Genomic DNA, 27,409 nt, shown 5'->3' on the forward strand with positions numbered 1-27,409 from the left:
CTGATGTATGCTGCTGAAATGAGTGCTGTCATAAATGAATTTTTCATATAACAAGCAGAGAACATGGGTATTTGTTATAGAACAAAATTCTCCAGTATTCTACGGGAAAGTTACTGCTGCACTGTGCTTCAGACTATTATTGCAGAACACTAAGGTATTTTGAAACATTTCAGGCCTGAAACGATGCGGAGGTTCGTTTGTGCAGTAAATAGATCTCAGAAAAACAGCTTTTATCCGTCTCTAAAGATTGTTTGTTTGTTTTGTTTTTTCAACAGAGCTACAGTGAACCTGTTGATGTTAAGGCGTCCCAACCGCCTCAGATGATTAATTCAAAACAGTCAGTGTTCCATGGGCCCACACAGGCTCATTCCGCACTGTACCTAAGCTCCCATTATCACCAACAACCTGGAATGAATCCACACATAACTGCCATGCATGCTAATATCCCCAGGAATATCGCACCCAAGCCCAACAACCAAATGCCAGTGACTGTTTCCATAGCAAACATGGCTGTGTCTCCACCTCCACCGCTTCAGATTAGCCCACCTCTCCACCAGCATCTCAACATACAGCAACACCAGCCAATTACAATGCAGCAATCCATTGGAAACCAACTCCCAATGCAGGTCCAGTCTGCTTTACATTCACCTACAATGCAGCAAGTAAGTTCTAAATCATGAGCTTTCAAGCTGTTTGGGGAACAGTTTCATTTGAATCCGTAAAACTGGTCTTCCAGTAGTGAATGTAGGTTTTTTTGATTCATGGTTTAGCTTTAATTTTGCAGCATTCCAGTACTGAAGTCCCAGCTCCCAGTCCTGCAGCTACTTGAGCACGTGAGCAACTTTATTCATATGGCTAGTTCCATGGGCTGCACCAGGACAACTCATGTGAGTAAAGTTAACCAAGTGCCCCTGAAGATTGGCTCCTGAACTTTAAAATTCCATCTCTCCCATAGGAAAGGGAGTTTCTTTTACAAAAAATATTACCGTTACTCAGTGAAATCAGCCTGTGAGGTAGAAAATAACCTAATGAACAGATGAAATGTTAAGGTTCCAAAAATTTTGATTTAAAGACACAGTTTATAAAATAAGATACTGGAAATAAGGGACCAGTTCCTGATGTTCATATTAAAGTTTTATTCATTTTTGTACTCAGTCCCTGCTCTAACAAATTCCCATGGAATTTCAGTGGGAGTCTGATTGATTATGGCCTCACTACATACTGGAAACCTCATGATATGGACTTTCAGGTCCCAATCCTCCAGTGATGTAAAGCAGTGTAACTTCACTGACGTTAAATAATTTACAGAGGATCTGGCTCTCAGTAAATAAAGTTTTATTTTCTAAAAAATAGCCCAGAATTGACAATTTTGGGTAGGGGAATAAGGGGGTGTGTATCTTGAGATCGCACGATTTAGATAAAAGTAAAGGAGGACTTGCGGCACCTTAGAGACTAGCAAATTTATTTGAGCATAAGCTTTTGTGAGCTACAGCTGTGAGCTGTAGCTCACGAAAGCTCATGCTCAAATAAATGTGTTTGTCTCTAAGGTGCCACAAGTCCTCCTGTTCTTTTTGCAAATACAGACTACCACGGCTGCTTCTCTGAGACCTGTCAAGATTTAGATGTAATTGAGCCTGATTTTCCATGGCACCTTTTATAATCATTTGCACCATTGTAAAGTGGGTGTAAAATCCTACCAAGTTTGAATGGTGTATTTTACACCCACTTGTTATAAATGGCTAGGCAAGGTGCGGGGCAATAGAAAATCAGGCCCATCATTGAGTTTCATGCTCAATGTTTTCTGCTCTTTTTTTATGCCCTTTTAGGTTTCTGAAATACCCAATTTGTTCATACAAATGCCTTGTGTGCACGAAACTTGTGGGCACAATTTATGAATCCAGGTTTAAAAATCTGGCCGTGATTATTCAATGGATAATACAAGTATACTTAATAGAAGGTGCAATGCAGGAGTTGGATGGTTTTAAATAGCATATCTAGTTATTGGCACCATGCCATGATCATCATCATCATCATCACATAAATCGAAACACTGTTCCATGGTGCATTATTCAAAAATTACATATAACAAAGTATATTAAATAAAATGTGACTTGAGTAGCTTCCATTACATCATGTTGAACATTACCCAGAAGGAAAGAAAAAAGTGGGACTACCACTTCTTGTAGCATGCTGTATGTATTTCAACAGTGTGAAAGAACTGCCACTTATAACAAATGCTGCTCGCTACGACATATTACATATGTTGTGCAGTGCCATTTCTAGCCTGGTGCACAACATACACTGTAGAAAATAGGCATCCTGAAGTCCATAAGTAGATCTGTGTTATACTGTACCTTTCGCTTTCCTGACATAACATACAATATGATAAAAAATTATGTGACCCTTTTTGCCTACTCCCCACAAAATTAAAAAAGCAGTGTAAAATATGATATCCTGAAATAGGAATGGGAATCCTTTACCCATATTTCTCATTCAAGGAATCTGACTTTTCTATCAAAGATACCAAATGTGTTGTCAGGCACCTGGGACATGGGCAGTCTAACCTAGTGGTTGTAGTAGGCATTATTGAATTAGATATTGTAGTTTTCCTCGGACCCAGCGAAATTCTAGAAAATTCCGAACAACATATTCTTCTTGGATGTGAATAGTTATAGGCGGGGGTGTAGGGAGTAGAATGAAATAGGAAGGGATTCTTGACCAAGGTTTTTGAAGAAAGATGTGGTAGATGGGGTGAACTGGAGGGAATCTGGTAGATGTATCCTAAATGTAGCTGGGTTAATCTGTTTAGTGATCTAGAAGGGTCCTAGTTACTGATGGTCTAGCTTTGCAGAGGGGTGAATCGATCGCAGGTTCTGAGTGGACAACCAAACCTTATCCCCTACCAGCCAGGTGTTGGCTGGTGGGACCACTTCACATACCATTTGTAAGTTTTCTTGGAGACTTCTAACTACTTCTGGAGTTCTTAGTATACCTACTAGATGTGGGCAGTGAGTTCAATGACAATGGGCACAAACAATGTCAAGGGGATCTGTGGATGAATGCGAGGATGAAGACCATAATTAGCAAAGAAGGGTCTGCTTTGTGGAAGTGTTGGTGGCATTATTTTAGATAAACTCAGCATGAGGGATCAAAGAGAGCCAGTCATCTTGATGATAGTTTAAAAAGTAGCATAGGTTCTGTTCTAGGATCTAATTGTCTTCCTGAGCCTGGCCATTGTTGCTTGCATGCTAGGCCATAGAGGTTAGGCCATGTTTATACTCAGGTGGCATGGGAATTCCCACCAGAAGCAGGAAATAAACTGTGTACCCCGGAGAGATACCATACTAATAGGCAAGCCATGGAGATGAAAGATGTTGTTCACAAACAGGTGGGCTGTTTCCTGAGCAGAGGGAAGCGCCCGGTATTCAACAAAGTGTGCCATCTTGGTTAAGCGGTTGATCACCACTAGAATTGTGGTGTGGCCTTGGGAGGGTGGTAATTCCATGGAATGATAGCCCAAACCCAGGGCAGAGTGGGTAAGGTTTGGAGGAGACCCAGTGGTCTTGAACAGGTTGTCTTGGTCTGGGTGCAAAATATCACAGGAGACTACATAAGGAATAAGACACACACTGCTTATCACCAAAAGCTCCCAGACACTAGGTCTTACGTCTTGGAACAGCCAGAGCGGCCCTCCACGGGAGCGTCATGGCAGAGTTGTAGGACTCAAAGCTGAGTAGACCCTTCAGGTACATATATGCATCCTTCATGATACCAGATCCTGTCCTGGAACATGAATGCGGCAGAAGTCTGGTCCTGCTCTTGGTCTAAGGCTTGATGGATTTGGATGGCAACTATGAATGGAGAGAGGTTATCAGGTTGGAGGCTATGATGGAAGAAATGAAGTTTGAGGGCTCGAGGATTGTGGACCTAGTTTCTTTGCCAGGCTCAAAGTTCTCATCCTTCAACAACAATGCATCTGTCTTCCTGTTTGTCCCAGAATGGTAGGTGACCACAAACTTGAATTGTGTGAAGAAGAGGGACCAGCATGACTGCTGCTATTTTCAGGTGCCTGGCCATCTTAAGGTATTCCACGTTTTTATGATCTGTGAGAACTTGGACAAGGAATCTATCCTCCTCCAGAAGGTGGCTCCATTCTTCGAAGTCCATTTTGATGGCCAGCAGTTATTTGTCCAGGGTGTCATAATTCCCCTCAGCAGGAGTGAGTTTCTGTGAGTAAAATGTGCATGGGTGAAGCCACTCTTTGGGAGCATCAGATTGGGCTAGAACTGTCCCTAGCGCAATGTTTGAAGCATCTGCCTCCACCATAAACAGTGTGGCAGGATCTGGGTGGATGCAAATGGGAGCTGTTGATGAATCTCTGCTTCAGATTGTCAAAAGCAGCCTGAACTTCTGAGGATCATACAAATTGCATTCCCTTCCGCAGTAGGGCTGTGAACAGAGCAGCCAACATAGAGAATCTTGGGATAAATCGTCGGTAGAAATTAACGAAAGCCAAGAAGTATTGGATTCTGTGTGCATCCTTCAGAGACGCCCACTCCGTGCTGACTGCCACTTTGTGGGATTCCATTGCCAGTCCGTTGGATGAGATAATATACCCGAGAAATTCAAGGATGTCCCAGTCAGATACATGTTTCTTCCACTTGATAAATAGATGATTCTGGCATAGTCTTTCAAGAACACCGTCCATGTCCTGAAGAACCTGGTCCTCAGAAGAAATGAGAGTTGTCAAGGAAAGTAATGGCAGATTGGTCCGGTATATCCTAAAATATATTGTTCATAAAGTGTTGAAAAGTTGCTGGAGCATTGCATGAGCTGAACGGCATGACCAAATATTCATAGTGACCATATTGAGTGTGAAAGGCAGTCTTCCATTTGTCTCCCTTGCACACAAACACCAGGCTATAGGCCTGTTCAGGTCTAGCTTAATGAAAATGTGAGCTGCATGTAGTCAGTCTGAGTTTGCTTATGAGGGGGAGCCATGAGCAGTTTCATATGGTCACTTTGTTGAGGCTCCATAATCGATATAAGGCCACAATCAGTCATCCATATTTCTTGGCAAAAAAGATCGGGGCACTTGCTAGAGATGTGGATGGATGGATGAAACCCTTCTGTAGGTTCTCCTGCAAATACATGGGGAGGGTCTGAAGTTCTGGTATGTATTTGACTTAATGGGATCTCGGCTCCAGGTTGGAGGTAATTGAGGGAGTCATAATTCTGATGCGGGGGCGGAATGTCTGCCTTTCCCTTGTGAAGAACATTAACGAAGTCACAGTATTCGTGTAGGATCTCTGCTGAGGCAGGACTGTGAGTGGCCCTTAGGGTCCTGGTGGCTTGCTCTCTGAGGTTTTCATTGTCACATGTACAGCGTACCAGTCCAGTTCTTGGACCCTGGGAGGCAGGACTGCCAGCAATATCAAGAACTAAAGAGTAGTGTCTCCTTCCATCAGCGAATCTGGAGGTATTGGATAGTAAGCCAGGGCAAACCTATGATGCTGGAGCATGGGGGGGCCCAGATTAGCCCAAATTCCTGATGACCCCAGAGAGTGACAACTATCACTGGCAGGTCTTGTCTCCCAAGGAGAGAAGGGACCAATCAGCAGTCTCAACCAGATCTGGAGAATTCTTGTGTATGGTGGGAATTGCATAGACCTCAGCAAAGTTCAGGTCCATATAGCTACCCACGGCCCACAAGTAAACTAGAAACTCTTGGTGAATCTTGGGGCTTGCTGGTAGCTGAATCAGTAGATGTATTGGGAGCAGATCAAAAACTGGCTTGATGGTCCTGCTCTGCTGACTGTGGCCCGTGGGTGCTGGGGACTACCAGGGGAGGGGAAGGCCAAACCAGCACAGATCAGCTCTTTGGGGCTGGGAGCCGAGTATTTTCCAGCCTCAGCACTGCCCAAGTCTGTGCCGGACACATCAAAACAAGATGGCTGGGATCCCCTCAATATAAGCATCGACCTAATATCCAACGCTGTTACTTCTGTGCGTTGGAGAAGTTTGTGCGAGTCTAGGGGACTTGCATGGATTCCAATGCCAGGTAAAACTGATATGGCTGGGGTGTTGTGCACAAGAATGCTGATGGTCTCCAGAGAATCAAGGCACACTCTCAGCCCACTCCTCACAGTGATGGGTGTGAGCATTGAGCAGCCAGTGATCTGCTACAGCTTGCTGACTTAAGAGTCAGTCTGCTGGTCCTTCCAGCCAATCTGGTGGTGTAACCAATCAGGCAACCCGCGGCAGGCCAACTGCTGTCGTGGGTTGCCTAGAGACTAGCTCTTCTGCAGGCCTGATTCCTAACATGCATTTTCAGAGAGGTTTCTGAGTTTCATTTATGGTGACAGGTACTTATTACCTGTTGAAAGGCTGTGCTGCTGATCTTAGGAAAATGGTTACATTTCCCCTCTAAATATCATGAAGCACGGGTGGGGTTGAGTCCATACATCTTATGGTGCCATTTTGTATGTGAAGGCTACAAACTGCCTGAGACTCTGCAAAGTCTATACAGTGGACTTTATTTTGTAATGTTTGTTTAACATTCATTTATATGTTTAAGTACATTGTTAAGAACAGATAGACAACTTGTCGTACAGAACGTTAAATATAGTTTAATTACATAATTAATTTACTATATTTACAAATTTTATTCTTTTAAAACAATTTTAAATTAATTTAAAAGAATACAATTGTTTAAAAATAAATATATCATTAAGAATTGTTGATCTGTAGCTGTACTAGAAACATAAGGATTGCCATACCAGATCAGACCAGTGGTATCCAGTCCACTGTCTTGTCTCTGACAATGACTAGTAATAGATGCTTCCGAGGAATTTAAGAGTAACCTCACAGTGGAATATTGTGGAATTACCTGCCCATAAGGAAAATATTTTCCTAATGCCCTAGAATTAGTGGTTGGCTTTTTGACATGAAACACTGGAAGTTGATATGCTTAATGTTTTTATCCTACCTAATACATCTGTGCGTGCGCTCATTATCCATACAAAAATATCTGCTTTTTATTTATGTATTTATTTTAAACTCTTAGTTGCAACGATATCTTGTACAAAAGCATTCCATGGGTTTGTTTTGCACTATTGGAAAAACAAAATCCTTTATCAATTTTTAATTTGTTGTATTTGCATTTCATTGAAAGTTCTCTCATTCTAATATTATGAGTGAGTGAATAGCTCTGCCTGAGTTAACTCCTGTATAGCGTCCATTATTGTTCTACCTCCTCTTATTCATCTTCACTCTGAACTAAATAGTCCCAGCCTTTTCAGTTTCTCCTCATATAGAACTGTTTTATTGCCCTGATTATTTTCATTGTGCTTCCCTAAAGCCATTCTATTTCTGCTATATCATAGTAGGGATGGGGTGACTAGAACTGAACACAGTAGTCCAGGTGAGACCATGCCATTGATGTAGGAATGACTATAATATTTTCAGTATTTTCTATCCCAGTCTTTATACATCCTAACATATTTTATTTATTTTTTGCTTTTTTCACCACAACACTGCAGAGTGAACATGTGTTTACATTCAGCTGTCCATACGGATGGTCAGCTTTTTTTCCTGAGCAGTTCCAGTTAATTTAGAATCCATTAATATGTACAAGTAATTCAAATGATCCCTTCTAATGTCTTGTAACTTGCATAGGTCAAAGTGAATTTCATCTATTACCACATTGCCTGTACATCAAGCACTGATAGATCTCATAGAAGTTCTTCACAGTCTTCTCTAGTCTTGACTAACCTAAATAATTGTTATCATCTGCAAAGCAGACCACCTCATACTTCACTCCTTTTTTCCAGATTATTAATAAATATATTAAACAACACTAATCATAGTGCAGATCCTGGAGGTGCTCCTTTGGTAACCTTTTGCTGTTTGAAACTTGACCATTTATTCCTACTCTTAACTTTTGTTCTTTGACAGTGCTTTACTTCTCACCCCATGACTTGCCAGAGTTTCCTTATTCTTTCTGGTGAGGAACTTTGTCAAAGGTTTATTCAAAGTACAAATACATTATTTAACACATTCTCCTTTATCAGCTGTTGACATACTCAAAGAATTCTAGTAGATTAGAGAGGCATGATTTTCCTTTTACAGAAACACTGCTGGTTTTTCACTATCATATCATGATTACAGAGGCACTGACTTGACCAGTTCCCGGGGGGGTGCTCGAGCCCCACTCTGCCCCAGGCCCTGCCCCCATTCCACCCCTGCCCCGCCTCTTCCTGTGCCCATCCTCCCGCCCCGCCTTTTCCCACTCCTGCCCCACCCTGTTCCCCCTCCCCCTGCCTCTTCCTGCCCCTGCTCCTCCCCCACCCCCCAACACCTCCTGCAAACTGCTGAACAGCTGATCGCAGTGAGTGGGAGGCACTTGGAGGGAGGGGGAGTCGCTGATTGGCAGGCCCACCAGTGGGCAGGAGAGGGGGAGGGGGAGGGGCTGATCCATGAGACTACTGAGACTGTCAGTTCTAAGAGTAAAATTTGGCCTGCTGGAGCAAATTCTGCAGTCGTTACAGAGAAAACTCCCAATGAAGCTCATAGGGTTTTTCACTTATTTAGGGAGGGCAACATTTGGCCCATAATCAGAAAAATTACTTGTGTCCCGTGGATCAGATATCAGCTTTAAGCCATTGGCTTCACTTGGGCATTGTGAAGAATTCTGGCTGAATCAACCAAAATTCCTCTGCGGTTCAGGGGAAACCCATGTTTAAGTAGGAGTCTGTTTGCTGTTTGAAAGGGTATTCACCCCCGCCCTCCCTCTGTACACATTGGTGCTCCCTCCCGTTAACTTCCCACTCCCAAGCTTGCTGAACTCTGTTGGCTTGTGCAGAGAAGGATGGGGACATGGTCTCGTTGTCTCCCAGCCACTCCTTGACCTCACTGGGAAGGCTAGCCTAGCATGGCTACTGGAATTAGTCCAGCATATCTAGCACGTGCTTTCCTCCTCCGCCTCCTGATGGTGACTGGTCCTGCAGCGGGGCACAAAGTGGAGGAAGGCTCTTTATTACCTCTGTCCCACCTTTGTACACATGCAGGGGCAGCTAAAACAAGGCTTTTACTGTCTAATACCCATGGATGCAGGAATCCATATAGTGTATATATAGAAAAAAGGCAGAAGATTAATGTACACTGTGGGTTTTTCTTTCAATAACGGCTCATTTCCGTATACCTTTGGTGGTTGTTTTTTTAAAGAAAATAAATGTATACTGCAATGTGATTGCCTAGCCTGCCAGAAATAATAGTCTCATTTTTTCTACTACATATTTTATAAAATAAACTCATGGGCCTGCTGTATTTGTCCAGATTTCTTCCCCTTCTTGTTACACTGTGTCTTCGAATGAGGTCAAGAGAAAAAAAAATCATTAATATCTGTCAGCTTCCTTTATAACCTTAAGGAAAAATCTTTGTATGATATCACACAGACAGATTTTCAATTTCCTTGTGTAATAAACAGATGCTTTAGGATTTGGATGTAATTTAAAGGTTTAAAAAAATCACATTGAGATTGATGAATAAATCAGTTGTGAAGACAAAAACATTGATGCCTGTTGAAAATGCCTCTCCAGACAGGCAGGAAATGAAATTAGTTCCCAGTAAAGTGTGGAGATGAGGATCACTGTTTAGTTCTGCTGCAGGCTTTTTAGGACTTGCTGTAGTGGTGCAACAAAACAGCTAAGGCTACAGAAATCTAATTAAAGAGCAAATGTCCCTTCTGACACCAAATTAATCTTTATCAAGTTCCCTATTTTTATTTCAGTCTGGCACAAGAAAATGAAATTTAAAATTCTAGGCATGTTGCAAAACAGTTGGTGATTTTCTCTTGAGCATTACAATGAAAAACATTCAGCATTGTTTAATTAGACCTCTGAGCACTCATTTTCTGAACACTTTTTATTTCATCATTGTGTGTTAAGGACTTCCATAAATAATGCACAAATATTTACTACAGGCCTAATATGAGGCTGTCTTCCTATGTTATGCAGATATATATTTCTAGGGTTCTTACTTTACATGAAAAGGCTGAAATATTTATTGTTTACATTTTGGATATGATCATCATTTATTGGCCCTTCATTTTGAGTAGTTCTGGGATTCTTAAATTATCTTTCGCTTTGGTGTATATGTGCTCAACAATGTAAATTATCATTTGTATTATAATAGCTCTACAAAGCCTTAGCCAAGATCAGTGCCCCATTTTGCCAGGTGTTGTACATACAGAGTAAGAGACAGTCCCTGCCCCCGAAGAGCTTACAATTTAAAGGCATGTCTTCACTGCAGTATTAGTGTGAGGTATAACTCAAGTGGGGCCCATAACCGAGCTCTTGTCCACACACAAAATTCTCTTGCTCCAGTTAAATAGGCCTTTAAACTTGAGCTAGCTGACCCATCAGGGAATGTGGGTCAAAGCTCAAGGGCTGCTGATGCTGAGGGCAGAAATGCATTGGAGACTCTGTGCTGTAATCCAAACACTCTGTGCAGCTTGAGTGTTGTTTGAGCTTCTTTTGGAGTTGTTTGTTGTGAGCACGTTCACCTGAGGTAGGCTGACGCAAGAGGAGTTAATTTGAGGAGAGCAGATAACTTCAATGAAGCCCGGCATAGACATGACAAACAAAGGTTGCAGAAGAGGAAGAATTATTGCCCCTGTTTTACAGATGGGAGAACTGAGGCATAGCAGGATTAAGGCTCTGATCCAGCAAAGCACTTAAGCATAGGCTTACATTTCAGCACAAATAGTACCACCTGTGTCAGACTATTCATGTGCACAAACTTTGCTGGACTGGAGCCAAAGTGACTTGTCCAAGGTCACATAGGAACTCTGGGGCAGAGCCTGGAATTAGAGCCCAATCAGTACCAGGCCAGTGCCTTCGACACAGAACAGTCTCTGAAGATGTTTATTCATCCTTAGTCTAGCCAAAGTGTTCACAGTGTTGTATTGCTGTTCTCTTCCTCTGACCTTGAGGAACCATCTGTCTTAGATAGAAAGTATATTTGACTCTCTATGCCTGTTCAGCTCCATGCTTCTCTAAAACAGGTGGTTAGAGCTACCAACACTATTGGATGGTCCTGTGTATATGTTTGCTTCATAAAGACTGGAAATAGATCACTAAGGAGGATGTACCTTCAAGGTATAAAGGTAATTCTAAATGCCCGAGAATATGCTCTTTTATATAGTTTCCTCTTGCAACTGAATTAGATATGGCCCCAAGACTAGTGTTTTTTATACAAATTATGATAATAATATTACAAGACCCAATTCTATGGTCTTCAATCAAGCAAAACTCTGATCAAAGTCAATGAGAGTTTTGCTCAATTAAAGAGCACAGAATTGTTTGTTATTATGAAGCATTATTTGTGTTCCAGTAGTGCCTCCACTAGGTTAACACAATTCACATTCAGGAAGACAGCGTCCATACAACTGAAGAACTTTCAGCCTAGGACTCCACAATGGAATGAGGGTTGGCCCATACAGTTTGTCTTGCAGGATTAGGGCCTAAGAAGACAAGCAACTTACATAACGAGGGTGAGAGAGTAACAACAAAAAATGTGTATATCTTTTGTAAACAACCATATATATGTTACACATCAGCTATACCCCATTATCCCTCAACCTATCCACCATTAGTTGGCCAGTTTCTTGCAGGCATCCCTCACAGAAGAAGTGGGTCTTCTGGAAGGATCTGAAAGAGAAAAGGGTTCTGACCTTATGAATCAATTCATGAAGGGCATACTATGCATAGGAGGCAGTGTGGAAGAAGGTCTGAAGAAGGTTGTAGGAGAAGTGGATAAGTTGGTGATTGAGGCTAGCATTTTCGATGGAGTGATGGGTGGACGTGATAAGACACAACAGCAGATACATGGGGGGGACAGAGCTCTGAAGGGCTTTGAAGGTAAGAATAAGAAACTTGAAAATAATGCAGTGAAAAATGGGGAGCCAGTGGAGTGATTAGAAGAGGGAGGTGACATTTTGTTTTTAAAGGAGGCTCATTCCTCGGGGCCTAACAGAAACTAAAAATACTTTTTCTTTCTTTCTTTCTTTTCTTTTCTTTTCTTTTCTTTTCTTTTCTTTTCTTTTCTTTTCTGAAAAAGACAACATGGCTCAGTTATTAAACCAGAAACAGGAAATAAATCTCCCTAGCAGCCTCTCCTACTACAAAGTGTATATAAAGCAACCACATACAAACCACTTAAACTAACAAATAAAACTGAAAAGTCATGCATTTAGTCACAAGTATGCCATATATGAACTCTGGCCAGAAAGAGTGGATTTTCAAACTAAATATGTTAGACCAAGTTCAGCCTTTGCTTTAGCAGTGCACCTTCTATTGACGACAAAGGGAATTATACCTACTTGCTCCAGCACTGAGTTTGATCTCCATTTTTTTCCAGCAACCACTGATTGGTTTCTTACTGCATTCATATGTTCTAAACTATGAAGTACTTCTAACCTTATGGAAACATTCTTTATGTTTACTTAGGATAAACTTGGTATAGTAAATCAATACCTGGTGTCCTTGAAATTCTAACAACTCTGCTAGTTTTGAAAGACAGCATTTAAACATGCTACTATATTGAAAGAATATGCCAAAAACCTTTATCACTTCTGAATTACTATTTCATTTTTTTTAAAATATACATTTCTTTCCATCCTCTGTCGGTTTTCTCCTCTCCTTAGTTTCAAACAGCTTTCACTATGTTAGTCCCCCAACTGTTAAAAAGCTTTGGTTGAATTTTTGTTTAGTTGAGAAAGAAGTACAAATAAAAGAAGAAGCAGATGGTCCCTTTGTGACTGAACGAAGAAAAAGGGTTTAGAGAACAATATGTGAATAGGTGTAGTCTAATAAAACACTCAGCCACCTGCTGCCTGCATCCTTCAAAAAGATTCTGTTGCATATTCTGGGAATTAACTACTAGTGTATCCTTAGTTTAATCAAAATGCAAACTCTAAGAAGCAAACAGACTCCCCCTCCCCCCTAGTTGATTGAGTTGTCCTCTTAGCTTTAAATTGTTTCTGTTCCATGGCTCTTCGTACCATATTATAACTGTGTGTTATCTAACAGTTTGATGTGTTTTGTTTTGTTTGTTTCCAAAATCAAGGAAAGGTTTTTAAAAAATAAAAACACCCACACATGTTCTCTGCCTGTTTCAAGTTTGCCAATTCTGCGTATAAATACAAGGAAAGGGACATGCTACTTTTAAAAGATTTTTGCACCTAAATTACTGCCTGGTTTATTGTACAGTGTACTTTTTCTTATAGGGATTTACTCTTCAGCCTGATTATCAGAATATCATCAACCCTACATCTACAGCTGCACAAGTTGTTACCCAAGCAATGGAGTATGTTCGTTCAGGGTGCAGAAATCCTCCAGCACAGACTGTGGACTGGAATAATGACTACTGCAGTAATGGGTAAGCAGCCAATGAATGCCACCTGGTGTTGAGCAACCTTTATGACACAAATGTCTGGCAGGGGGTGGGAAATAGCTCTGTTGCCTGTTTCTCTACTGGTTTTTTGTTTTTTTTTGGAAGGGCATCTGTATTGCTGCTGTGTTTATTCAGTATTTGAATTACTATATGAAAGCAACACGTACAGTATTAAAGATTGCTTCAGATAAGTGCATTTTACTTCTGGGAAACTTTAATCTGGCAGAGAACTGCAATTTGATCATTAAAGGATAAGATTGGGAGGGCCAGACCACTCGTTCCTGCTTGACCAGGGCTGTGCTAAGAGGGCAGTGTCAAAAGTCTCCCCTCATAGAATTTTCTTACAGATTCTTCCATCACTGGGTAGAATTTTTCCCCCATTGGAACAAGTGCCATGATGCTCAGATATTACAGTGATGGGCCTGGTATAAGAACAGAAAAGATTGAATCTCAGGGGATTCAACAGAGATACAGGGTGTGTCTACACAGCCACCCGACTCGGGCTCGCTGGGCTCGGTTTGCAGGGCTGTTTCATTGCTGTGTTGCCTTCTGGGCTTGGACTGGAGTCCAGGCTATAGGACCGTGAGGGGTGGGAGAGATCCAGAGCTCGGGCTCCAGCCCAAACCTGGAAGTCTACACAGCGATGAAACAGCCCCGCAGCCCCAGCCTGAGTCAGCTGGCTTGGGACAGATGCAGGTTTTTCTTTGCTGTGTAGACATACCCGCACTGTCATCCGCACAGAAGTTCTATACCTCTACCATGGTGCCCCTTCAGACCCTCTCCTCTAGATCCCATGCAGCACAATCCAATGGAGCCATGATGACAGACTCCTCAGGCTACTTCAGGAATCCCTGCTGTGGGGGGGGGGTGGAAGGTGGCAATTCAAGGAGGAATATTGCTAATAGCTATCTTACCTTTTGTATGGATTCCCAATCAGTCTTCAGCAGGTAGTTACTGTGCCTAATATACTCAGACCCTAGCCTTCCCCTTCCCAGCCTCTGGCATGCCTCCCCACCACAGAGGCCGCTAACAGCCCCTCTTCACATCATACACACTGCTGTACAAAAAGGTGGAGATCTATGTACAGAGAAGACCTTGGGTGACGGCCCCCTTGGGAGCCAGGAAACAATAGTTCTGTGTTTGGGTCTAGCACGACCTTCCTGTGTTATCTTGAACAAGTCACTTCATCTTTCTGCACCTCAGTTTCCTTATCTGAAAAATGGGGATCATAACATTTCCCTGCCTCACTGGGTGTTGACAGGTTATTTCAGTCAGATAGGTAGTGCCCTTGGAGATTCTCCAGTCGTGCTCTGGAGGTACAAACGATGGTTAGTATTTTTATTATTTTTATTAGAGCAGTGCAACCAGTACTTCAGTGGGAGGCTCGAACTCACGACGCCCCAAATATGACAAGTTTCTTTCTTGTGAGATGGTAGGACTAATAAAAATTTGACAGGTTTAAAAAGTGTTTGCTCTATTTCTTTTTGAACAGGGGCATGCAGAGGGACAAAGCACTGTACCTTACCTGAAAATCTGGAAAACCTCTCCTTTCCGTTGAGGATTGCAGGGAAGTCTTTTCATCATGGATTGCTTTATGCAGTCAAGGCAGTTCTGCATTTTATTAGAAAATACAAGTTGCTAAGCACTTAGGACTATTTGAGCTTGTGGGTCACACACTCTGGAAAAAAATAGTCTTGCTTCTTTCTTTCTTTTTTATTTTATTTTATTTTTTTCCTCAGAGATCCTTTAACGGACATTGCTTTCCTTCTTTCCTGAAGGAAAATTGGACTACTCAGATTTTATGTTGGTTTTTGCTGTGAAGTGCTGCGCTAGTAACTGCCTTAGCAACTGTAGATAAAAGTCCTGGATTTTCCATTGGTTTTCATAATGGGTGTTTATATGAAACTACTAAAGACTTTTTAAATGGCTTGATGTAGCAGTCATAGCAAGTTTGTAAATAGCATCTATGTTACACTCTCCTAGAGTATAAAATGTGAATGTTTTTGTAGCTAATTGTAATTGAAACTGGCTCACAATAGGGGTTAAATTGGCAAACATTCATATTTTTACTTCATTTTTAAGCAACTGACTAATAGTTCTATATTTTCAAAGTATTTGGAAAAAATAGTATTCCCAAATGAGGTTAATTAAAAATATTGGATTTTTCTCATTAAATAGATAAAAGGGTGAAAAAAACCTAGTCTTGGGAAAGAGCACAAACACATTTATTTTATACTGCCTAAAAATGCTTTTTTTAAAAAAAATCACTTTACGTGTCATGGTTAGTAAACATCATTTAAATCCTTTTATGTATAAAACTGCCAAATGCTTACCTGATATTTTATTAGATGCAGAAACAGATTGGAGACAGCTAAATTATAATCTTTACATATGGCTATGTATTATTGTTTCTTCATACTGTGTCTGTATTTAATCTTTTTTTTAATGGAAACTGTTGCGCCTATTTATGAAATAATAAATATAGGTGTTTGTAAGTAAACTTGTTAGCATTTTAAAGAGGTTTCTTTGTGTTAACTTTTGCTGGCAAAAAATTATTCACAACTGATGTGAATATTTTATTTAGTTTTTCAATTACATGAATCAAGGCAAACCTGCTTTTTCTGATAGTACCCAGCATTTATTTCTGCATTTCTTTGGCTGGTGGAAAATGGAAAAAAAAAAGATATTTTAAGTACTTCCCTTTTTAATGCATTGTAACAGGGAGTTGCCCAAAATGAACTCATAAGCCAACAAGGCTAAATAAACGGAAAAGCACCGTCTGTTAAATGCTGCCTCTTGGAGCTTAATCAGTTTTGGTTAATCAGTCAAATGAAATAAAAATAAATAAACTGGAAAAGTTAACAAACATGCTTCAGCTTCATTTTATCATGAATGCAATAAGTGTTGTAATAAGAGATGAGTGACTTTGCTCTGAGCTTGAGGAGGGTATCACAAATACTTCCTAAAATGCCAGGTGAGTAACAAGGCAGTAGGATAAGGAGTAAGAAAGCCAAAATAGAACATTCTCAAGGTTTTAAATCAGGGATAGCTGGGGAAACCTGTTACTGGGGGATGTCAACTGGGATGCCTGTCCAACTGATGATGAATACCACTGATTTGTATTTCCTATGTGAAATAAAAATGACAGTTCTGATTCAATATATATTGTGTAATCCAGTCAACATTTTTAAAAAACAAAAGGTACAGTATGCTTGTTTTGGAATGATTTTAGGCAATGTACAACCTGAATCACTTGAGCATGTAATAACTAATAAATAATGCAGATCAGATGTGATTACTCAAATGACTGTAGCTGAGAGCTCTAATTTTCCTGTCTTGAAAACTGTATAAGAACTCGTGATTAAGTTCACAGTTTATTGTTTGTCTATTTAGTACTTTAGAAATATACCAGCACTGCTAATTACCCAGTGTCTTCTATTTATTATATTATAATAAACTACATTTTCCACTCTCATCAGTTCTAAAATGAGAAGATAATTATTGGGACAGGAAAAGTCAGCTATAACTTTGACAGGCAGATTTTTTCTTGTATGAGAAAGATCTGTGTTACCTTAATCTTTTTAGAGCAGCTGTGCAGACAAGGTGTAAAAGCTGTTAATTACAATATCCAAGCAGAATTCAAAATACAAGCAAAAATTAATGTAAATAAAAATGCATCATAAATAAAATACTTATTCTGTATGAAATCACCACTACTTGGTCTTAGTCTTTAAGAGCTTGAACCTATGACATGCTGAGCACTCTGGCCCCAATCCAGCAAAACAGTTAAGCCCATGTTTAACTTCAAGCACATTACTAGTTCACATTGACTTCAGTGGGAATTCTGTGCCTGAAACTGTGGTAGGGCCTGGCCTTCAGAAAGAGCAGCAGTGTTTAATCTTGTCTACATGGCATTCACCTGGAAATGCCTTGAGTCCACATGCAACCTGTTTTTAAACCAATTTATTTGGCCTCTTAGGTTGCAATAAGTAATCTTCCTAAGAACAGGAGTGAATCCGTTGTGTCATGAGTGTGTTCATTTTAAGGTTCATGTGGACCCACTTCTAACTATTCTGCCTCTGACTCCCAACTACTCTCCCATGTTGCATCGCTTCACGTGCAGGTCAACCTGTCCTTGTGTGCCCTGCACTGCTGCAGGGTCATTTTGACCAGATGTCACTTTTCTGTTGAAATGCTGTCAGGCAGCCGAAAGTGCCTTTTTTCAGTACCAGGTAGTAGTGAGTTCACATACCTATTATAGCAACCATGCCGCACAAGCCTTCAAGTGGACATCTTTAGAAGTTCTGGCCTAGATTGCCCTCTTTGGAGAGCTACGTGTTCATCCCATCTGGAGAAGAACTGGGACTGAACATGTATTAGTGGATGCCAGGAGAGGAATCATGGGAGTTTTAATATGAACTCTCAGAGCCAGAATTCTTTTAGTTTCTGATAGATGTCCATCCCACAATGCACCACAAGAAAAATCACAAATCATAGAGCTGAGTGGTAGAACATTGCACTATGGGAAATCTGCTCAAAATACTGAGCGGTTAATTCGAAGGAGCACAGAACAGTGTGGATGCACTGGTTAGCAACGAACATACCTTAAACCAACATAACAAAGCTGTGTCGATGCATTTCAATCCAATATAGTTAAATCACTGCACTTAGAGTGAACAAACTGAATCGATGTAACATCCCTGTGCCCATCTGGCCTTAGTTCCAGCGGAAAGATCTAGCATTGAAGCTACAATGGCAGCTTTTCATGGCTGATCTCAGAAGAAGCAATGGCTGGTTACTACCTGCAAGGAGTTACCTGGTAGTTTTTCAACTGAATATTAGCAGATATAAAGGGTCAACAGCAGGCATCCAGAAGATGGAGGCCCAGGGTCAAAATCAGCCCTTGCAACGGGTGAAACTCCATGGAAGTCTATGGTGTTGCAACCTTTCCTCCAGCTCAAGAATGCTCAGCTAAGGCACACGTGTAGAGCCAAGTGACAGGTGAAGAATACAGGAATAAAAACCACCTATCAATTAAAAAAATACAACTAAGATAAATAATGCAAACCGGGCAGAAGTGTCCAAGTTTGATATCAAAATAACAGACACTGACAGAGATCATTTCTTCCATTAAAGCTAATTAACAACCATTTCCATTCTGATGACTTGTAAAAGGCAGTAAGTTGTTACTGAAAACAGACCTGGCCAGGATGATAGTAACACATGAGCTCCATAAGATCAGAAACCTGCTGGATTGTCCCCAAGGGATGGAAGTGCTCCCAGAAGGAAAACCTTCGGAATTCACCACTTGCAATTGCCCAATAAATCCTGGAGACACACTACCCACTAGGGTCCCAGTCCTGCTCTCATTGAAATCAATGGGGGTTTTAACAAATAATGGGCCTGATTGCCACCTCCCACAGTAAATCCCATGGGAGGAGAGGGAAACGCTGTTAGGAACCCACTGTAGAGTTTCTCCCCACTCATTTTTCCAAAGCCAGCAGGTCTGGCTGGATGCATAAGGGGCCAGGGCCATCTACAGTGGGGCTTGTGTATTCATGCCCCAGTGCAACCCCCACCTCCCATTTGCTGACTCCAACAGAAGGGGCCTTCTCTGGGAAGGTAAAACAGCACCAGGCTTATCTTTCCTACAGAATCACTGCAGAGCTGGTGAGGGGACAATGCATATCAACCAGCCCTTATCCAGTGCTGGCTACCAACTGCCTGGCCCTATCTGCTTAATCCTCACCCCTCCCATACATATCCCAACCCCATGGAGTGCCATTCACATGCTCTGAGGGAACAGGGGACAATGCCAGTGAGGTGGCTGACATAGTGAAGAGTGATAGCAAGAAGTAGCTGCATGGAACACACCAATCAACCTAAAACTCGACCTCCTTTTTAATACATTACACACACACACACACACACACACTCAAAGAAAAGGAGTACTTCACACACACACACAAAAAGAAAAGGAATACTTGTGGCACCTTAGAGACTAACAAATTTATTTGAGCATAAGCTTTCATGAGCTACAGCTCCCTTCATCGGATGTATTTGGTTTATTTAGTCTCTTTGACTCTTCTGGCAATAGAAGAAAACATAAAACTTGTATCCCTCACGCTGCTGAGTCCCTGAAGTTATTGGGAGGGGAGGGCTCTCAGCAACTGGCAGGATGCACTCAGCACCTCAAAGAATGCAGCCCTTGCTTTGTATCGACACTCCCGTATTACAGAATTTGCCCTCCTTTCCAAAGTCACGTTTGCTTTGTTTAGTTTTCTATTAGCCAGCAGCCCAATAAATCACAATTCAAATGTAGTTCTTATTCCATAGACTCAGCTCGTGTAGAGCCAAGTGACAGATAAAGAATACAGGAACAAAAACAACCTATCAATTAAAAAAATAGAACTAAGATATATAGTACAAACATGGCAAAGGCATCCAACTTTGATATCAAAATAACAGTCACTGACAGAGATCATTTCTTCCATTAAAGCTAATTAACAACCATTTCCATTCTGATGACTTGTAAAAGGCAATCAGTTGTCATTGAAAACAGACCTGGCCAGGATGAGGGGACAAGTAAGAATGGTAACTTGGAACATTTCAGAATCTGTCAGGGTAGCTGCCTACTTAAAGAAACCTACCAGTAAATGTACAGCCACATGGATCCTACAACAGTCAACATTTCACAGTCTATCAAGGGTTTGCTGGGAAAGAAACTTTATAAGGCAAATCTCATTCCCACTAATCCAATGCAAGGAGAAACATAGGTAGCTAGAAAAATAAAATAGGAAAAAAAGCTTCCTGTTCTGAGAAAGGGCTCTGCTCACAAATCTACAGTATACTGCAGATCAGAACCTCACGTGCTGACAGTTGTGTGTTTACAATGAGCCCGAGCATAATTGCTCTGATGGGCTGTCAAGGAAAAGATTAATTTGGCAAAGATTAGTATTGACTTGCTGTTTATTAAGGCTTTTAAACAGCTGTATCTGGCAACATTCCTGTAAGTGCCTGTCAGATCTGAACATCAGACTCACACCCGGGTGCGTGCCAGCTGTTACTAAACAATCTTATACCACTCTGAGAAGCTTTCTCCAGGCCAAATAGCAAGAGCAAAGTATTGCCAAATGAGTCTCTCTTTTTCTCTCTAGCTCTCTGTCTCTTTTGCCCCTCCTGTCATTTTTTTGTGGGAGGGAAAAGCTGAAATGTCAGTTTATGGCTGATGGCTGAGCTGATAACAGATACCGGAAGCCAGTAGGTGGTTAGAAAGGTGCTAGAAGAACATGACCCACATGCAGAGAGTGGGTAATGCTGTTAGTCACCTCATGAACACAGACAAACCACAGTTTGCAACTGTTACATGCAAAGAGTTTTTAAAACTGCCAGAAACTGTGATCAAAGGTTTATAAAAGACACAATTCCAAAATTAATGCTTCCTCAGGCTTTTGCTCATGCACTGTGGGCCATCGTGGATTAAAGACAACACAGTAGTATGATGTGTAAAAGTATAGACAACACCATTAATCTTTATAAAATGAGCCAAGGTTTTCATCTACAATTCTTTCCCAGCCTGCTGATAAACAAAAGTCATAAAACATACACATAGTATAGCTTGGGTCAGTGGAAACCTGTAAAAGGAAAAATATAGGTTGGGGGGGGGGGTTTGATGTCACTGAAAAGGCAGTTTAGCTTTTGTTATAGATGATAACTGATAGCCCAGAATCAAACAAATAAGGCCAATGGAAAAAATACTATTCCACTGCAGCTAAATGCCAATATCAATACCAATGTGTTACAATTAAAGTTGATTTGGCCTTTCCAATAGAACTCTGATTTGCTGGGATTAATCTCGACCTTTTCAAGTTGCATCAGGCTGAAATAAGTTGTCAGAACAGATGTGAATTTTGTATGCAAAGAACAATTGTAATCTAGTAACCCTTAGAACACCAGCATTTTCCAGGCTGTTGGCCAGAACACTAGTTAGGATAGCTATGGACAGTAGTATGGTATGCCCACAGCAGGCAGAGCCAAAGGGTTCATAACAACATGCAGTGGAAGCTGAAATCAGAACATTTCAAGCTGGACATAAAATGCCATTTTTTTAACTGTGAGGGAAATTAGCTACTGGAAGAGCTTATCATGAGACGTGATAGATTCTCTATCATGTGGCGTCTTTAAATCAAGACTGGGTGCCTTTCTAAGAGATATGCTCTAGTTCAGCCACAAGTTATTGGGCTCAATGATTGAATTACTGGGTGAAATTCTATGGCCAGAATGCTGCAGCAGGTCAGATAAAATTATTGTAATGTTCCTGTACGGTCTTAAAATCTATAAAGCTATGAGGTGTCCAATTATTATGTGTTTTCGATGGTGTTTCAAACAGGTTTCCCCAAGATCTCAACAATAAATGGATCCAATTTTTAAAAATAAACTTTTGTTCATAGTTGGTTCTTACATATTTTGGTACCAAGAGTCAGAATTTTCTGAGGTGCCTGGTGCCAGTAGAACTAACGTGGACCGTGTTCTGTCTGTTCCTGGGGGGGTGAAATGGTAACAGCCAAGATATGTTCATTTACATATTAGCTACATGTCAAATGTGCAAAACAACAGGGGTATTACTGACTTTGCAAAGACACAAACTGCTGACCTTTTTGTTAATTACACTAGCAAAAAGGTCGCAGTTTGTGTCTTTGCAAAGTCTGGAATATCCCTGTGATTGCAGTACTTAGATTAGGGGAATATAGGTGGCTCTGCCCCACTTCTCAATGGAGCAAATTTTTTTCCTGATTCTTATACGATCACTGTTTAAATACAAATGTGACATTTCAACAGACATTCAAAAATAAACAAAGGGTATTCAGCAGTATAATTAGCACAGTGGTACTTGATATTTCAATAGCTCCTTTGGTTCAAAGATCTGTAAGCCATTACACATTAAGGAGCTAAGCTTTACAGCACCCTGAGGATGAAGGATAAACTGAGAGCACTGCAGTGTTTCAGGCAAAAGGTCACAAGAGTTCCAAGTAGGGTGACCAAAATGTCCCTATTTTATAGGGACAGTCCCTCTATTTGGGGCTTTTTCTTATATAGGCACTGATTACCCCCCACCCCCATCCTGATTTTTCACATTTGCCATCTGGTCACCCTAGTTCTGAGGTCCCCCACTTTAGTCACTAGGCTACACTTCTTTTCTTCATCTTAAACAACTTTATTAAGAAAAAAGAAAGGAAGAAACAGTGATAGAGCATTGCCAACCCCAAACGTTCAAAAATCCGGAGTCAGCCCCCACCCCGAAAAATCATGAGGTTGGCTTAAAATCATGAGATCGAAGAAAAAATAAATGGGTGGGTCAATATCTTTGCTCCTGGTATTTTTTTAATCTTTAAGGTGCACTCAAGCTTTTCTCTGCAACTCTGAGGGCTAGAAGCGTCACTTTAAAAGAAAAAAAAATGGAAACTGTGATTCTCAGGTAATCACTTGTCCCCAGGTGCTTGGACTTTAAGTTAAACATCAAATCTCATGAAACTCAAAATTAAATGATGGGAGTTGGCAACACTGGAACTACTCTTGCTCGTTGCTTTACTTAGAGCTTCTGCCTAGAATTCCCCCAATTTACTTTTTGCTTGGCTTCCTGCTATAGATTTAAAGAAACAGTACACATATCCTCAAGCCTGTATGATTCAGTGGGTGCATGTGTTCCAGGAAGAGCGAGGTATTCCTGCTGGCTGAATAGGACTGGCCCAGCGGTCAATTCCAAAACAGAGCTGCCCCCTGAAAGCAAGATGCAGATTCTTTGTGCCTTGTGCAAATATCAGTCTTGCATAGCGCTTTCTGGAGTAAGGGGAGATTGTGCCAGGGAGGCAGCTGATCCTCCACATGTGGGAGGGAGGGAGATCTTCACAGAGAAGGGTTGTATGATCCAGACCTAGGATAGAAGAAGATCGAGGCAGGTCATGGGGTAACTATCTGGCCTTATGTAAAGACATCAGAATTTGCCCCCCAGTTAGGACAGGAAGTGAAGTGATGCTGTAGTTGTTGGTTAATTCCTGTTAAACACAAATCATCTTGTGTGCTACAGTAACTCGTGCTATTTTAACTTTGGGTTTCACAGCTTGGTTTTACAAGAACAGAAAAAGCAAAAGTGAGTGTCGTTCTGTGTAGTAGTTTCCTGTGGAGGTTTATTTAAGGGGAAAACCCTCCTAAACTGCTCTTCTCCCCCCTCCCCCGACCCTGCCCTGCCTCCCAACCCCAGCACACCAAGCAGTTTCCAGAAATGAATTTGGCTTGCATTTTTGGGAGCGCAAACCTTCATGCAAAGACAGCACTGCAAACGGGGCTAATCTTTGTAGCCAATGCAAAGCTAATTGGCCTGAACATGCACTCCTGTGAGTGGATGGAACCCCAGATAAATGAGGGGAAAGAAACAGGATTTTCTGTTTTTAATGTATAGCAGTCAAAAGCAGTCTCTGAGGGCTTCCATACGTGACTTCACATTTTAATGCCTCTCCACCAACAGATGGTTTAGCTAAAACCTATTAGTTTCATTTGTGCAAATGGTTTCATACAAAATATGCCTATTTTTACCTCAGGGCTTGGATTTAACATTTTTTGCAGAAGTGGGGAAGTTTTGCTAGTGTCTAATACTTTAATCATCATCATTCCTGTCGTCAAAAAAGTGTTCCTACCAGAATGTGGCTGATGAGTCCTCTTAAAGGGAATTTATGTCACAAAAGTGTGCTAAAATTACTTTGTACATTTGATGTATGTATCTTTTCACACAACCTTTGTGTGTGTGCAATTTTCCATGAGGTTAGTTATGATCATTTCAATTTCTGTATAAGTAGCAGGTATGCTCTGTCAAACATAATGATGCAAGCCCTTTATCTTGCTTTTCTAGCCTGATGGCATTACTTTGGGAAATATGTTTAGTGTGTGAAAGCCAGAGAGCACGCCGTACTGGAAACCCCTAATGACTGTTATGGGCAAATCCAACCCATCTCTGGAGTCACAGATGCTGCTCTGGCCGCTAAACTAGTGTGGCTCTGCGATGTGCGAGACTGAGTCTGAGGAAGCAGCACAGAGGTTGTTCCAGCTCTGTGGGATCTCCTTGTATTGTTCAGGGACTTGGTTGGAGGCAAGGCAGGGTTGAGCCAGGGAAAAGGCCAGAGGACTACTTCAGCCACTGGAAAGAAGTGGACTTGTGGCACCTTAGAGACTAACAAATTTATTTGAGCATAAGCTTTTGTGGGCTACAGCTCACTTCATCGGATGCGTGCTGTGGAAAATACAGGGGGGAGATTTTATATACACAGAGAACAGGAAACAATGAGTGTTACCATACACACTGTAACGAGAGTGATCAGGTAAGGTGAGCTATTACCAGCAGGAGAGAAAAAAAATCTTTTGTAGTGATAATCAAGGTGGGCCATTTCCAGCAGTTGACAAGAACGTGTGAGGAACAGTAGGTGGGGGGGGGGGGAAATAAACATGGGGAAATAGTTTTGGGTGCTGAGCCACTCTGGGGCTTGAAGAGAGATTCCTATGGAGACACCCAGCATCACAGGCCCTTACTTGGGCTGGGACACTGGGTCTAGGATGTACGCTGCTGATGGCTAAATCTAATTTTAAAAGGTTAAAAACATAAATCAAAAATTGCTCTGTCACCCGCCTCACCTCCCCCGCCCTTTTTTTTTTTTTTTTACTGTGACTCTCTCTTCAGATACTTTTCTGGAAAATAATAATATTTGTGCCAGAGTAAAGCAATGTGGCTGCACTGGGAATGAGCTGGAGCAAAGGAACAAGCAAGGAAGCAAGGCCCCTTTTCTCTGTATGATTCTGTTGAATGTGCTGCGAACTTGAGCATATGTAAACAGAAACCACTTTACAGAACTCTCCATGCAATAAGGGGATTTCCATTAATGAGTCTACTGGTTGCAGGAATTTCACAATAGGGTGTCAAACCCTGATTTCATATGTATATAGTCATATTATTTTACTTGTTATGAGGCTCATGAGGTTGTAAATTAGTGAATATCAGGGTGTGTAAAAACCCCATGTGGTGCTGTTGGGGCTAATCCATGTCACTGCTTAGAGGCAATGATGGAAAATAAAAAATCTCAGTGCACAGCCACAGGAAAATCTAAGCAAAGGCTGTCACAAGGCCCAGCGATGTGCAATGAAAGCAAATGTAGTCAGCGGACAAGAAGAAGGTGTTGAGCCTATGTTTAGTTTTGTAATGCTATCACCTGAAGATTTTACGTCGTAAAATGGCAAACAGGAGCATTATAGGACACAGCTCTTCATGGTTACCCCCCAAAAGGAATCCAGACCAGCTGCCAGCACCATGCATACAGTTACCAGGAGTTTTTCAAATACTTTGTCAAGAATCAATATGTCATACATAGGCATCATATGATGCCTGGCCTGGCATCATAGCTGGGCAAGACCTGGCCATAGTTATTTATTATCCTTGAATTCAGACTCCTTTTGCTGGACTGCAGCAGTATTGCCCCCTGACACCAACTCTGCCTCCTTCTGAGTGAGTGTCTTCAGGGTCACAGCACTTCTCTCCAGCGAGACTGGATCCATACACCTAAGGTTATAACATGTTAAACGAATACCTGAGTCAGAGGGACTCAAAGAGGAGCATCTAAAGCTGGCTAAATGTTGTAAAAAAAACACTCTGCCAAAGCTCAATGAAATTTCTAAACCAATTAGTTTGTGTGAGCTTGCATCCTGCCCACCCCACACTGTTCTGCAAAATAGCAGGAATGTTCAACACAAGTATGTGAATACGGAACAATATGTGGCTTTTGAATTTGTAATCATGAGTATTTGCACAAGGAAACCGCTTTTAAGAGTAATGCACGTCCAACCAGAGAACATAAATCTATCATGTAACCTGTGTGAGCATTCAAAAGAACACATAGTTTGAATATTGACTGCTCTCAATGAACTTCTCGAGAACAAGCTACAGGTTGAGACCTATTAATTGAAATTTGTGGTGAAGAATTGTGAAAATTGGTCTTGTGGTGTAAATTTGCAAATAGCAAAAGAGGCGCAATTCATCAAATCAATAATTTGTTATGAATTATTTGCACAGATTTAGAATGATCGTGTTTGCCCCTCTGGGAAGGACAAGCGGGAATTTCTCTTGAATTACTCAGTCTTTTTCCAACAGGAATCAGAATTTTTTTCCTAAGGGAAACATCCAGTTCAAGAGGTCTGAATCCACACTAATCTCTTAGAAAGGACCTGTTCCTGTACCACTGGAATCAAAGGGAGTTTTGCGATTGCTTTGAATGCACATAGAATCAAGCCCAGAAAGAGGCTTCTAAGTGTAGGAGAGCTTAGGCTTTAACCAAGAGCAGAATGAATGTGCTGAATGCTGTGTTGGACTGATGCATCACGAGTAACATCATCCTTTGAAAGGCAAAATATCAGCAAACAAGCCAATAAACACTTCCCATGAACCAGCTGTGTTTCAAGAGAAGGTAGAAATTTTCTTGTGTTCTCAAAACAGACCCTTCCTTCTTAGCCTGCAGCAAGGGCCCCCTTCAGTCCAGTTAATGTGCAGCATAAGGAGAAGATGCTCCCATTTACAGTTGCACTGATAGAGATATATATTTACAGTGTTACAGCTGAAAGTTCCATCGGCACTGGACCTAGTGGAGAAAGTCAAAGGTCCTATCCTTCCTCCTCAGGACAGTGCTGCCATGGCACACCGGCTGGAATCTAGCTTCAAAGATAAAAGAGGTACAGCCTGAGATGACTTCCTAGCAGTGCCAAGCTACACAAGGTGTGATGTCCAGTCCACTGGGTGCCTTAGTATGAGAAACAAAAATGATAGGTAACGAAACTAATTTCCCCTTAAGAATTAGTCACCTTCATGCTTAAAGTCACCTTAATACCCTTCCCCCTTTTCTGTGGCCAGCAGAAAAGGAGAAAC

The 27,409-nt window shown here is 41.3% G+C and overlaps 1 protein-coding gene across 2 annotated transcripts in view; it reads left to right on the top strand.

Annotated features, from left to right (window-relative positions):
* The window catches only part of TOX (thymocyte selection associated high mobility group box), a 277,463-nt gene extending 260,338 nt beyond the window's left edge, over nucleotides 1–17,125 (top strand). For both annotated transcript variants that reach the window (XM_073331081.2, XM_073331082.2), the window contains 3 exons: nucleotides 276–662; nucleotides 13,289–13,440; nucleotides 14,948–17,125. In XM_073331081.2, coding sequence (XP_073187182.1) covers nucleotides 276–662; nucleotides 13,289–13,440; nucleotides 14,948–14,984 — 576 coding nt within the window. In that variant the 3' untranslated portion in view covers nucleotides 14,985–17,125. The remainder of the gene's footprint in view (nucleotides 1–275; nucleotides 663–13,288; nucleotides 13,441–14,947) is intronic.
* Nucleotides 17,126–27,409: the final 10,284 nt, after the last annotated feature.

The sequence above is a fragment of the Lepidochelys kempii genome, chromosome 2 (genome assembly GCF_965140285.1).
Source record: "Lepidochelys kempii isolate rLepKem1 chromosome 2, rLepKem1.hap1, whole genome shotgun sequence".
In the NCBI taxonomy this organism is placed as follows: domain Eukaryota; kingdom Metazoa; phylum Chordata; order Testudines; family Cheloniidae; genus Lepidochelys; species Lepidochelys kempii.